General features: G+C 37.8%; 1 protein-coding gene across 1 annotated transcript in view; it reads right to left on the reverse strand.

Annotated features, from left to right (window-relative positions):
* The window catches only part of SDCCAG8 (SHH signaling and ciliogenesis regulator SDCCAG8), a 226,350-nt gene that overhangs the window by 83,551 nt on the left and 128,195 nt on the right, over positions 1-14,604 (reverse strand). Inside the window, exons 14-15 of the mRNA XM_058533531.1 lie at positions 8,324-8,451; positions 6,096-6,204 (exon numbers count right to left, since the gene is read on the reverse strand). Of these exons, the coding sequence (XP_058389514.1) occupies positions 6,096-6,204; positions 8,324-8,451 (237 nt within the window). The remainder of the gene's footprint in view (positions 1-6,095; positions 6,205-8,323; positions 8,452-14,604) is intronic.

Consider the following 14,604-nt stretch of genomic DNA (forward strand, 5'->3'; position numbering starts at 1 on the left):
TGCCCAACTCTAAAGGGGTTATTCCACCCACTGCGGATTGCCTCACTCCTTTTTTTAATCTCTCACTTCTTTTTGCCACATACTGATATATGTACATATATAGTGGGCAGAATTTAGTGTAGCACTTGAGCAAAGTAATACATAATTAATAGCCTTAAAAAGGTTCATAGTCTTTTGACCAGCAATCTACTAAGGGAATCATTAAAAATTCAGATTTATGTTCAAAATTATTACTATATTATTACCCATAATTGTTAAAAATTGGAAACACCTTAAATGCCTAATGAATTACTATGCAAACAAATGATTCCATTAAAATTATGTTTCTAGAGCATTTACTGATGTAGAGAAATGTTCATTGATAATATTAAGGGAAAAAGTAGGATGAAAAACTGTATATGTAGTATAATCTCACTCACAATACAAAGGTATGCATACATACACATTTATACACACATGGAAGATGACTGAAAGGAAATATGTCAAAAGTTAACAATAGTTAGTTGGATGGTAATGTCACAGGAAGTTTTTTCCTTAAAACTTCCTTCTTTGTATTTATGTCTAAATGCCCTATATTGAGGATGTCTTACTTGCATAATCACAAAATATAAATGTTATTTGTAAAGTATATGTTACTGTCAAGTATTTTACTGCTATAATATTTTTTTCTGCTTTGCATATTTTTTTCTTTGTTTATAATGATAATTTGCCTATGAACTTTCAATGTTCAATAAAAATTTGGTATATGTGCATGGACACCATTTTTATCTATCTAGAGCCCATTATATATTGAAAGAACTAGATGTCTGCAAAGTTTGAAGGGTAAACTTACAAGTTTCTATGTTACTGAGATTACATTTGTGGCATGAATATCCTAGTGTCATATAAAAGGATAACTGACTCTAATCCATTTTCATAGAAAATTTAGGCAATTTCTGGCTTTACAGAAGCATGAACTTTCCCCTGCATTTTATATACCAGTTATATGGTGTAATTGCATTTGCATGAAGTATAATATTTTACTACTATAATTAGGATTACAGTGATAATTGCTTTTTAAGGGAAAACACAACTCCTTAATTTTTTATTCTTTTAGATTCTCATTTGACTTTTGGTAACAATTAGCAGAGGCCAATATCAGTCTCTTCTTGCAGAAAATAATTTTTGTTGTATCCCAATGTGCTACCATCTAAACATGCAAGAGAAAAAAAATAGTTCAACCGGGTGTGTGTTCTTTACTTCAATTAAACTCACACAGTTGGATATCTACGGTTGCCAAAACAGTAATATAATTTATACATTATAGTCCACACAGTAAAACTACACTAAAAGTCATTTAACAATATTTATAACACCATAAAATACAGTGTTAAAATATATGAACTGCAATATGTACCAAAATTATAAAATTTGTTTCTCATCATCAGTGATTAAAAGCAGGATCATTGCTCCAGCCTCAATACCCACAACCCTGGTGACAGATTACAATTCAAATCTTAATGATCAATTTACAATTAACAAGATAGAAGTGAAACAAATTAAACCAACCATTATATATAACGAGACCCAGTGGACTCCCATTGTTCCTCTTAATTACAAAACGCAGATCACAAATACACAATGGGCAGTGTTAGACAGCAATCCATAGGCAGAGCAACCCAGAAAGTGACAATGACGGGAAAGAAAGAGAAGCTAGACCACGTCGACCCGGGTTCTGTGCTCTATGTCCCATTCTTTTCGACATGCGACTGTTGAGAGGCTAAAACCCAGCTCACGCTTGATCTCCACTCAGCAGCTGGCAGAGGCTCACGCCAGCCAGCACCCAACCTTTCCAGGCGCTTGCCAGGCCACACTTTAGATCACATTGCAAACATTTTACTGCTGATTCATCTGAGCGCCTGGGGAGAGGGAACACTTCCTTCACTTTGATAAAGAAAAAAATCACAGTTGCACCCAAGATATTTAAATATCTCCACTTACCAACCTCAGAAACAACCCTATAACTGTAAAAGGCTCTCAGAGTCCTGGGGCATAAAGACGAAAGGGTAGCTAAAGTTTACGTGAGCTTCAACTAAAGCCAGCCGGATCGTCTGCCTGGTGCCAATTAAAAGCAAAATGGAATTAGTTCTCTTGTCTGATGGTCAAAAATAAGCAATATAAAATGTACAGAATTGGCAGTTCATTTTTAGTTTTAAAATGTGATGTGCCGTTCACAAATCCTGGGGTTGCAGACACCACTCACGTAGTGTGGAATGCAACTGTGCAGAAAGTACTGTGCTGATCACTGCGGAGGGCTTCCAGAGAACAGAAGCAAGAGGCATGGCCGTAATGAGACATACGTTTACTTGGGGAGAAAACTCATAGCACAGACCCACACGGAGGAACCATTTCTAAACATGTCCACAGAGCAGCCGAGCACGAGGCTGGGGTAAAGAGTAAGAATGTACAGGAACGGTGAGCCCAGATCGTCAGCTTTCCTAGTGATTCTGCATGAGCTCTAGTCAAATGGCTAGATCTGTGAGTGAAAAAGATCTTATTTTAAATGGTATGAATCCATTTGTTTAGTATGGCATTTTGAAGAACATGAAACTCGTAGAGGAACGTCACGAGTAAGAAAAGGGGAGCAAAAAAATGTTTTAAATTGTTGCTCAACACAAAATAAATACACCTACTTTCAGGAAAAATTTTACTGTAGTTGTCTGAGGAAAACCTGGGTCAAAATTACCGTAAGGTTTAAATAATTATTTTGGAGACTGAGCTTCCACAATGACAACACTTTAAAGAGTAAGCTATTTTTTTTTTTTAATTTTCTTTCTTTCTTTATTTTTTCCCCCAAAGCCCCAGTAGATAGTTGTATGTCATAGCTGCACATCCTTCTAGTTGCTGTATGTGGGACGCGGCCTCAGCATGGCCGGAGAAGTGGTGCGTCAGTGCACGCCCGGGATCCGAACCCGGGCCGCCAGCAGCGGAGCACGTGCACGTCACCACTAAGCCACGGGGCCGGCCCCACAATGACAACACTTTAGAATGCTCAAAAATCTCCAAGATTGCCTCACCTCAGAACACAGGGGAAATGGTTTATCCCAAAATTGAGTGTAGGGGGTGTAGAGGCACAGCGTGGAGGGCTTCTACAGGGCTTCATAAGTTTATAATTGTTACTTAAAAAAGAAACACTCTAAGCCCTTCAAGTTTTATAGGTGGTTTCAAAGCAGAAGGTAATAGCAAAATGGAATGTTAAATTTCGCAAGTATTTTGAAAATCTCATAGTCTTCATGGAGGGAGCCAGAGGAAAGTGAGACTGGATCGATGAGAAATTAAGAGTCAACAAACAGACAAACAAAACCCTAAAATCACAATCTATCCTATCTACTATTTTCTTGTGAGGAACACCAAATGCATCTTTTGTAACCTTGTGGGGCCCTCAAAAGTTTTGACAATAATAAATAACAATTTATCAAGTGTTTACTGTGGTTCCAGGCCTTTTTTTTGGATCAACTTTGGATTTGCCAGACCGTAGTTTTGGATTAACTCAGAAAGTTACAGTAGAGGCCTATTTTAATTCTTCAGATTTACACAACAAGGCGCCAGAGCAGACCTGAAGCACAACCAGATCCACGTTCTCCTGCTCTGTCTTGAAAAAGGTTTTCACGTGATATAGACTTTACGTCTGTCAGAAAGTGGCACTTGGACCCTGGCAAAAACAAGAACAGCTAAGAGAAGAGACACCCACATCGCCAGTCAAGACCCTTAACACAACGCCGTCCACGACAACTGCGCAGCCACCGCACACTTCCACGCGTCCAGCATTGCACCAGGTGCTCTGTACACGCATGTGTACCTGTGTCTCTCTACACACTGCTAACTCCCAAGACAGCCCCGCCACAGGGGCTTTAGGAATGTCTTTACAGCCCGAGGAGCTGAGGTTTGGAGAGATTAGGCAATGCGCCCAAGGTTATGAAGCTAAATGGCAGAGCGAGATTCAAACCTAGTTCTTTCTGAATCACAAAGTGTTTTTTGCTGCACGCTGCCTGTCACCAACAAAGGAACAGGCTGGAACCAGAGTCAGATCAGGATATGGGGGGGCATTGTTTGTTTCATTCATTCACTCAATAAATATGTATTGAGTGCCATCTGTGTGTCAGACGAAAAGGAACACGTTCAATTTACCACGTAGTGGTCGGAGCTAGAGCAATTAGAAGTGAGAGGAGCTGGAGAGAGGCTGAGGGTCAAGCTGACTAGACCAGCACAGGGTAAGCTGATAGATTTAGAGCAGGAAAAAGGGGTCTGGGGCTCTGGGCACAGGTTAACCCCAGCTCACAGATTAACCCTCACAAGCCAAGTATGCCTACTTCTCCACAAGAATTTAAGAGTAATTTTTCTTTCCCAAACTGTCCCATCTTAACTACGTTGGCCTGCCTTTTCTTTAGTAGTAGATGTAAAATATTATCCTTATTGTACGAAAGATCGTGGGCTTTGGAACCAGAAACGTCTAGGTGAGAACTCTAGCTTTCCCACTTACCAGTATTTAAACACTCTGAGTATTGGTTTGCTCGTCTGTGAAAGAGGGTAATAACTCCTGTCTCAAGCTATTGTGAGACTTAGATAATACGCACCAAGCACACAGCGCCCACTTCTCTTTCATACACTTCCATTTCCCGAATTACGTCTTCTTAGAGAGCAAGACAATTAGTCAACGACCAATCACAGAGCAATCTCAAGAGAATGTTATAAACCCCAGATCAATATAATTTTTGGCTTAAATTGTATAATCTGGTTTGTTTGTTTCTCACAAATTACTTACCTTTGGAGCTATGTGAGGCAAATCAAATCCTTCTGGTTAGGAATAGCTACTGTTGATATTTTATGTGGGTCTCTTTCACGACAAGATCAATTGGGGTTCCTTATCAAATTTCCTAAAAATATCTGGTATGTTGGCCCCCCTAAGCTTTGCCCTTACCCAAACAAGATATATAATTAGTATTCGCTAAGAAGGTGCACAGGTCAGAGCACACTTCAGCCTCTGCCTTCCTGTGAGCAGAAAGAACTGGATTCATAAGCCCTCGATTCCCCCAAAAGATTCAGGGATGGGGATTCCATCAGCTAAGCCAGTTGATTGATGCAGGAACCCAAGATAGGGTTCTTCTCTTTCTGAATGAGATATCTGAGTCAGCAGTTTGCTGAGCCATATTACTTGTTCTGAGTAGATCTAAGCGAGTTTCAGAAAAACACAGAAGAGAAGACATACAGGTTATTTTTCCATTAGGCTACATTGTAATGTGATATTTGACATCTAGCTAGTTATGTGAATGTTGACTTTTATAGTTCAATTCAAAGTGATTCTGTGCAATATCATTTATTTACAAAAAGAAACCACAGTGCAAGCAGGTCAAATACATTTGTTCAAGATTACACAGTTACTGTCAGAGCCAAGATGAGAACTCAGGCTTCTTACAATTTAGAATATAAAATAAATTACTCATTGAGATATTCTGCTTAGAAAATGTCCAGGAGAAAATTCATTAAGATCCCAATCAAGGGATTTACAAAAGAGTATAGTACCTATAAAATGAATGATGGTTGTTCTATTAAAATAAAACAATTTTAGAAGAAGGAAAGGATGGTTTGGGTTTATTTATTTTAAAGTATCAACTACTTTCATTTTTATATTTAGATACACATTTCATCTATTATCATTTGACCTGAAGACAGCTTTTGTGTGTTCATGGAGAACTGTGATAATAGATTAAAATGTGTTAACTGTATCAACATAAGATTTTAAAACTACTTGATTTATCTGCTTCCTTTATTAGAAAAATTGCTATCTTGACCTTTGTGTTCTGAAATTTTATAGTTTTCAATTTTAAACATTAAAAACGTTAAATAATAGTACGTATACATAATCATGAAAACACATCAAGGTGTCTGCATGGACAATTGAGAAAATGTTTACACAGAGAAAATATTTTCACAGAAAATATATCAACAGTTATCTAATTTTGACATTAGGCATAAAATAGTGGAAATGCTGTTTTTTAAGGAAAAATTACACTATTCACACAAACAGCACTCTGATAGTATTGTATAATATTACCTACCTGCTTTTTTGAGAGATTTCTTCCAGTTTCTTGGCTAACGTACAGCACTCTTCCTTTAACTTTGTCAAGAATGTATTCTGGGAGGTCAGCAGTGAATACTGTTCACTTTCTAGAAACAACAATAACCCCCCACCAACATAAGATGTTTATGGTTGTAGCTCTGCAGTGCTTCTATACACAGCGGTAAAAGCGCTCATTTCCTACCACACATTTCCTGTAAGCCACTAGACCACTTCCAATGTCCTAAGTCAAGGACCACTCCTCTGGCAAGACATTAAATCATGTGAGACATTTATTTTCTTAATAATTACACACCAAAAACATTTCTGATCATACCAGCTTGGCGTAATGTTTTAATGTGTTAACAAATTGTCAAATACCTCGAATGGAGTCATAGATGCTCATATCTTTGTAATATGCAAGATATTATCTTTTTATTTTGACAATTTTACTATACACAGAGTGTCAAAAATGATCACAAGCAGATAACTGACAACTGAAATAATGGAGGAACTCTCTTCCACACTGTAATCCACGTTTCCTGGTTCATATTCACTCACATATTTCACCAACACCCTATCTTGCACACACCTCTCTAATTATGAAAGTGAAATATGTAATTTTCCCTAGAATTTTGATTTCTTTGTCAACAGTATGAGCTTCAATGAAGATCTGGTCAGAGAAACTGAAGAGAGTGTGATATTTTTGTGCAAAATAAAGGCAGTGTTCTTAAGGTGGTTCTAACAGTTAAATGCTCTTATCTAGTCCTCGGAGATTCTGCCCAAGACTCCATGAGCACTAGGACCCTGCTAGCAGTGGGGGCAAATCAAAATTTATCCTCTAACTTCCTCCTTTTGTTTTTAGGGGAAAAACATTTACTAAGTCTAGTGAGGCTTCATTTCTTCTGGCCAAATGCTGTTAGAAGAAATCTCTACTGAAAGTACTGGAGGGAAATATGTGAGTCAATATGACGTTTGCCTCTTTATAAGTAAATAGATCATTTAATGAATTTTACCTTAGCAATTTTTCACCTATAGGATGAGCAATAATTTTTTTACCATGTCATCAAATATAGTACACATTACACCATGTGAAAATTATCTTTAAGTGTCAGCTTTAATAAGGCCCTTTCTTTCTTTTCAATTTTAGCTAATGATTGGCAAAAACCATACAGCATACAAAGCAAAATAAAACAAGGCACTAAAAATGAAGCAACACTTTTCTGGAAGAGACAGGATCAATTAAACTTTTGTTGTAATAGTACAATCAGCCTGGAGTGCGTGGTGTGGAATTCTAATGACGGACACTGCCTTGTTTTGACTAACACTGTCTGTGAACACACAACTCAGAAGTGAAAGAACTCCATAATGCTCCGACAGAACAAATCAAACTGCCGATTTTCAAAGTGCATTTTACTTTCAAATTAAAGGTAAAGAGTTACTGGCCAGCTCCGTCTGCAGAACAGTGCCAATGTGATGAAAGATGGCAATTTTTAGCCAAGTTGCCAGCTGTGGTCAGTGCGTTGTATTGGTGCATTTTAACAGCAGTTGTGAGAACTTTAAGAATGCAAAGGATTAAACATCACTCTAGATGGGGCTGGGGGAGGTGGGGAAATCATACAAATGCTAAAAATGTTCGAAGCTGCAAAGATTAAATAAAGGAACATATCAATTTGGAGCCACTGAATTACATCCAGCTGCGACAGTGAATTAAGAACCGATTAATGGCTAAAGCTTTTCTCCAGTTTGGATGCTGAAGCAAACTCATTAGGCTTTTAGAGGAGCTATAATGTGTGTACTGTGGGAACTGTTCGATGCTATTCAGGAGACTCTAACTGTACGCTCAGAGCATTTCCCGCAGAGCTTCTGATGCTATTTTCTTTATATAACATGTGTGCCTGAAAACCCAGCCAAAAACAAGCCCTTTGTTTTTCTACTTTGTTGTGGTCTCTCTCAGCTTTACGTTTCTTGAACACAGGTAAATAAACTCATAATCCAGATGGTGCAACAGATGTGAGAGCAGCACTCCGAAATCAACAGACAGTGGGCAATACTTTCCATTTTCTCTTTTAAACGCTAACTAATATGTAATTCGGAATCTCTGGTGTAGTTAGCATCTGCTCCCCTCGGCCAGCCAAAGGTTACAGGTGTTTCTGATGTCATTTCACAGTAAGGCGTGGGCCTGGCGTGTGAGCCAGTGCCCAGGCCCTAATCTTTCCTACCACCTACCAGTTTTGTCATGCTGGGCCTCCATTTGCTGTATCTTCTGTGTCAGCTCCTGCTCTCTTTGCTGGGCCTGAAGGGCTTGGGCCTTTGCTTCATTGCTAAAGCTCTGCTGAATGCTATCTTTTTCCAGTCTACAAAGCAGAGAGGAGACAGACAGAAATGTAATCTACAGATGCACGAACCCCCATCATTTCCCCAACAGACCCCAGAGAGCTGATATGCTGTAAATTGTTAAGGATAAGAAGACAATCATCTTTCCACAGACCCCTCTTTAGGGGGAAAATCCAAAGGTCCTTTCATATAACGTTAAATACATGCCATAAATCCAAATGGACTAAAGAATGCAACTTTAAAAATCAAAAAATCGTGACAACTGAATAATGGTATTTTGTAACTTTAAAACACAAACACCTTTTCCTATAACATTCTTAATGTTTTCTGCCACCAGTCACTCTTTTATCTTCTGAATGGTTAATATTTCCTAAAGATCCTAAAGTTACAGGAACAGCATGACTCAATACACCAAAACTTAAAGTCTTGAAACGAAGCTTTGTGGACCACCTCTGCTTTTCCTCCCAAACCTAAAATGGAATCTCAAATATAATTTAGGAGATTCTATCTAGAGGCAAATAAATGATACTGCAGTACCACATGCATGTTTTCATTAAATATTTTCACACATTAGGCCATGTAATGTGAATATAAATATGAATATGAAAATGAGTAACTTGCCTCTGTGCTTCGTAATAAAACCCCTTTTGGGTCACGTTGAAAGAAAGTGCAGGATGAGAAGCTTCCATACTCAAAGACAAAATCTCACCCTGCTGTGATTGGCTATTGACCCAATGGGTCAATCACAGTGGCTTCTAAAGAGAGAAACTTCCTAAACAAGGAGAGCCTGAAGCATGCAAAGGACCTCATCGCTGGCAGCACTGTGGATAACGAAACTGTGCATACACACACATTAGGTTGGTTCTTCATACTCTAAATATGGGTAAGCAACGAGGGTTTCCTACAATTAACTGATTTAGTTATTTCTAACTCCTTATCTCCTTGTGGGCATTTCTCATCCATGCTGCTTTAGTTTACTAATTGAGATATTTACTGCCTTGCCTTTGCCAAACTAAAAATAAACAATTCCATAAAGCTATCACTACTAGTCTATGTACCGCTGTGGAACTTCAATTCACTGGCTTCTAATTATAAAGCAACATAAGGAAAGTCTGTATTGAAATTGGTCAACGCATGCGGTAGTGTTGTAGTGTAAAATTCCAGAATGAAAATACACCCACACCTCACTCAAATGGAACCGTCAGGGGTCCACGCTAAATGTGAAATAAGGTCCCTTCTGCTACTTCTAATAACAACACCCCTTGGATTTGCTCCAAGGTCTCGCTTCACACTCAGTTCCAAAATGGTATATTGCCACAAATAGTCAGACTAGGCCACTTTTTGCCTCTCCAGTCACACCACGTATTTTCTAGCCATGGATCATTGCTCATGTCTCTTTGTTTTCCTGGGATGTCTCCCCCCACCCCACCCCTAACTCCCGCCAATCCCTGTCCCTCTGCTCAATGTACACTACTCCTTTAAGCCCTGCTCAAAATGCTCCCCGTCTCCTTCCATTGTCTCCTAAATTAACTCTTCTTTCCTCAATGACCTCAATATACATTGTGTATATACACATCCTACTAAGATAGCATTTGTCACACTTAGTTATTCCAGATTTAAATGTCTGTCACTTTTTGTCATCTGTGTCTCTCTATACCCCGAGCCCAGCTCAGTACTTGGCACACAGGAAGTAGACAGTGAATGTTTAATGAATGGATGTTCTTAAACCCTTGTCATGGGGGAAGGAAGGCTGCAGTCTTAAGTGAAGCTGGAGAATCTGCTCAAGTCTTATATGAGGAGACAAAAACTTTTCAGACATGCCAAAAAAAATGAGTGCCTGGAAGAGAATGGCTCTAATGGTTTTGCCAGATGGAGACCAGGCTGCTGCAGGAGTCTACCAATTCTTTCACTGAGTAACCATCCCCAAGTCAGACCCTGAGTTAAAGCAAGGGACATAGGTAGGGAGACCTGGGGCTCTGAGATCCCTAATAATTGGGTGACCATAAAATGCACTGTTCAAAACCAATACCCATCTGAGAGTGAAAAGGAGAGCTATGAATGATTATATGGAGACAATAGTTCTAACTAGGACTGCCCTTTGCAAACTGGGCTTATGGTTTCCCTACACAAAGGGGTTGCCAGTCTCATCATCAATTTTTAGAATGAGAAGCTGCCTAATTACTGATATCTTAAATTTACTATTGAAAAAGAACTACTGTTATTGTAGTTCTCCTTACAAAATAAAACAATATAAAAGAATGCTCTACCAACAAATGCTGAGTTACACATCTTTTGTTTCCTAAAGCCTTCCCCAATTTTCACTCTATTTAAGAAACTACATATTTTATTTTATGATTTTTTAATTGAGAGATAATTGACATATAACATTATATTAGTTTCAGGTGTACAATATAATGATTCGATATACATACATATTGAAAAATGATCACCACAGTGAGTCTAGTTAACATTCATTGTATTTTTCATTTCATAAAAACATGGTATATTTTTGCTTTCCTACCTCCTCCTCCCTTCCTCCTTTTCCCCTTGCAGATTTTTTCTGACTTAGTGGGCTTTTTATAAAACCTTAGAATGATAGAACTAAAAGGGAATCTCAAATTTGTTAATAAAATCCTCTCACATTATAGTTGAAAAAGAAATAAGGGCCATAAAGAATTAGAAATCTCCTCAAAAGTTACACTGTAAGTGATGTAAAGGCAGAGGTGGGATTTGAAATATTTTGATTTGGTGAAATCTATTTTATAACAATCTAGAGGTAATGCAATAATGGATTGAAAGAATTAATAAAAACCACTTACGTATCCAAGGAAGGGATTAGAGAAGAATTCAAACCAATTTATTTAATATTTATTGTAACTCTATTATGTGAAAAACACTCTGCTAGGCACTGAGTCATATATTAATATCTTCCCCAACTGACTTTCTTTCAGTTCTCACTCAAAACACTGATGATCTCCTTTAACCAAACTTGCAGTTAGACATATTTTACAAATTGGAATAAAAGCAATGGCAGTGAAGAAGAATGTCTTGGTTGTTATTAAAATGAGGCTGATTTATTCATCTTAGCTAAAACCTGGAAACAACCTAAATGTCCATTAATGGCTAAAGGGATAAACAAATTGTGGATGGCCTTACAATGGAATACTAGCAATAGTAGCAATAAAAAGGAACAAGCTACTGTTACATAGAACATACGGATTAACCTCAAAAGCAGCATGCTTAGTTGAAGAAGCCAGACACCAAAGACATATTGTACGATTTCATTTACATGACATTGCAGAAGAGTAACCACTAGAGTGACAGGTGAGTGTGGCCAGGACCTGGAGGTGGGGATGAGCATGAGGAAACTTTTTGGGTTGATAGAAATGTTCTATATCACAATTATGATGGCTCCACAACTGTGTACATCTGTCAAAATACATTTAATTGCACACTTAAAATTGGTGATTTTTATTATATTTAAATTTACCTCAATAGAGCTGATTTTAAAAAGAAGCAAATGCACTAGAATAGGAATATCCTCCTTTTTCTCCAAGTTATCCACTTCACCTGCAGCCACACATGCATGTGTGGGCCATGTGTGTGTCTTCTTGATAACAATTAAGAGTTAGAAAGAGTGAACGAGTACTGGATAGGCCTTGAATATGCACTAAGTATATCTAGAGGTTTAGTTGCTCCTTTTCTCCAATTATAGTTCTGGTTGATTATATTTCCTAAAAATGTCTGCAACGATATTTACCATCCCATTAAAAAAATAGGACTGAAAAATTAACTTTAGGTTTCTGATCCTCAACTTTTCCATATCATTTATTATTTTAAATCTTGCTATTTTAAAAATATCCAAGCCGCAGAGCAAAAATGACTTATTAAATAGATTTTTTTAAGTACATTTAGAATTTTACTACTACATTGAAGGACTAAAGGTTTCTGATGATCCTAAAGTTGATCAATGAGTCTGGGACAGAAATGAAGAAAGCCTCAAGTCTAACCTGAGAACAAGCACCTGGGAGTGGCGGTGCTTTGAGGTACCAATCCTGTCTACCGTGTTTCTGTTCACTTTTTTAATAATGACTGAAGTTCTAGTATTAGACATACAACCTTTTCGGTTAAATATAGAGAGCTTTGTGACAGTAGCATATTGGTCTGACAAGCCTTATGAGACCATTTACAACAGGCTTGCTAGCTGAGAGCCATCTTGATGGAATTATAGAGAGAAGCAGCAGGGGGGTGTGGGGTGCTACTGTGGGTTAAGACATATGACATTCATTTGTCTCAATATTGGTTATATTGTCTTTGATCACTTGGTTAATGTCATTGGTATGCTAGAAAATGTTTAATAATTCATTTCCGGGGCATGGGGGAGAATCCCTCACACAGTGTTTACCAATTTTCAGTGTAAATACTTCTACCATGGCCTGTTTCAAGCCACCAAAGTGACATCACTGAACACAGAGTTGGGAAGAAACACATACAATCGGCTTTCATGAGCTGGTATGAGCCAGCCTCAGCACTGTTAGGTGGTGTCTCCCAGTCTTCTCCACTGTAAAGTTACTAGTTCTCTCTCTGTAATTAATAGGTAATTTGTTGGGAGATGCTAAGACCATGCAGATATCCTTTTCCTCGTCACACTCACACCTACTAGTTTTATATCCAATGATGACTTGTAGTCTAATGCTCTTTCTTATTAGTGAACACTGTGCTGTAAGGAAGAGCTTTTCTCTTTCTCTCATTTATTAATTTACTGATATCATCATGGATTCATGGATTCTTATTTTATTCACTGGGTTATAATCCATTATACGTTTATTTTCAACTCATCTTAGATTTGGCCAATGGGAACCCCTTCAAGCTTGTTCCTATATGATATATCTCCATTATTCTTGTGCACTTCTTGGCTTTCTATCCTCATAAGATGTTCCAGGCTCATCCTGTGCTGTCCCTTACCAGTCTTGGGATCAGCATTTGCCCAAGGAGCTCCTGTGCCTTTCAGTGGAGAATGGTATTTAGAAACCCAGATCTGTCACTAGGTGGTGCTCATTGCTACTGAGAAGTCTTCGCTTCTAGGTCACTTTAGTAGACAGTCAGGATATGAATATACATATAAATGTATAAATATAAATATTTGTCTATGTTTTATATGAATATATACATAGACATTCAATTACATGTCTCTAATTCCAATCCAATAACATAGATAGAACATAGTCTTCCCTCTTTCTATAACTCAATGGTGAGAATCCTGGATCCCATTATCTTTAACATATTTACTCATTTGCTCAAATTTACTACACACAGAAAGTACTTGTAAAATTGCTAATCTACTAAGGAAAGCAAATCTACAAGTAACTAGCATTAAATATTTGCTTACAGTTTTGTTTTGTTTTGCTTTTTTTTTTTTTTTTTACAAATGCATACACCCATTTTCAGTTGATTCTCTTCGTGTTCTGGGAAAATTACATCTTAAGAGGTAATGGGGTATAGTAGAAAAGCCACAGAGCTAGAGGGTCAAAGTATAGTATTTACCACCCTATTACCTATGTGACCACGGACAAGTAACTTAATTCTTTTAATCCTGGGGTTCTTCATTCAAATAGGGCAGAAAAAAATCCTACCTTAAAGGATCAATAATTTTAGTGACACATTATTTATTAATATTTACAATAAGCTAAGCTCTTTACATGTATTCTTTTATTTAATCCTCACACAACCCTAAGAGGTAGGTTCTCTCATTATCTTCATTTATAAACGAGGAAACTGAAGCCTAGAGAGGTGATACAATTTGTTCAAAGCTCCCAGTAACTAAGGGGCATAGCCAGCAAATTCAGGCCTGCCTGACTCTAAAGTCACAGTATGAATCTCTGTGCTTCGATCTCTCACTTTATCAGGGTGCAGAGAAACGAGAGGAAGGAGAAGAGTCTTATTGCAATCATCTGTGTGTGTGTGTCATTTAATACCTATTCTACCCAACTTGACAGCCAAATTACAAGCTAGTTCTCCTTCTCCTTTACCATTTGTCCCATATGTTATTGGATCACTTCCTCCTACAATGATACCATCATTTAGTTGTATCCCCCTTAAAGAAATATATTGACCTTTGCAGAAACATTGAAAGGCACACAAACACATCTACTGCCTCAAGCTGGTCACAGACT

Source organism: Diceros bicornis, chromosome 38, assembly GCF_020826845.1.
Source record: "Diceros bicornis minor isolate mBicDic1 chromosome 38, mDicBic1.mat.cur, whole genome shotgun sequence".
Taxonomy (NCBI): Eukaryota; Metazoa; Chordata; class Mammalia; order Perissodactyla; family Rhinocerotidae; genus Diceros; species Diceros bicornis.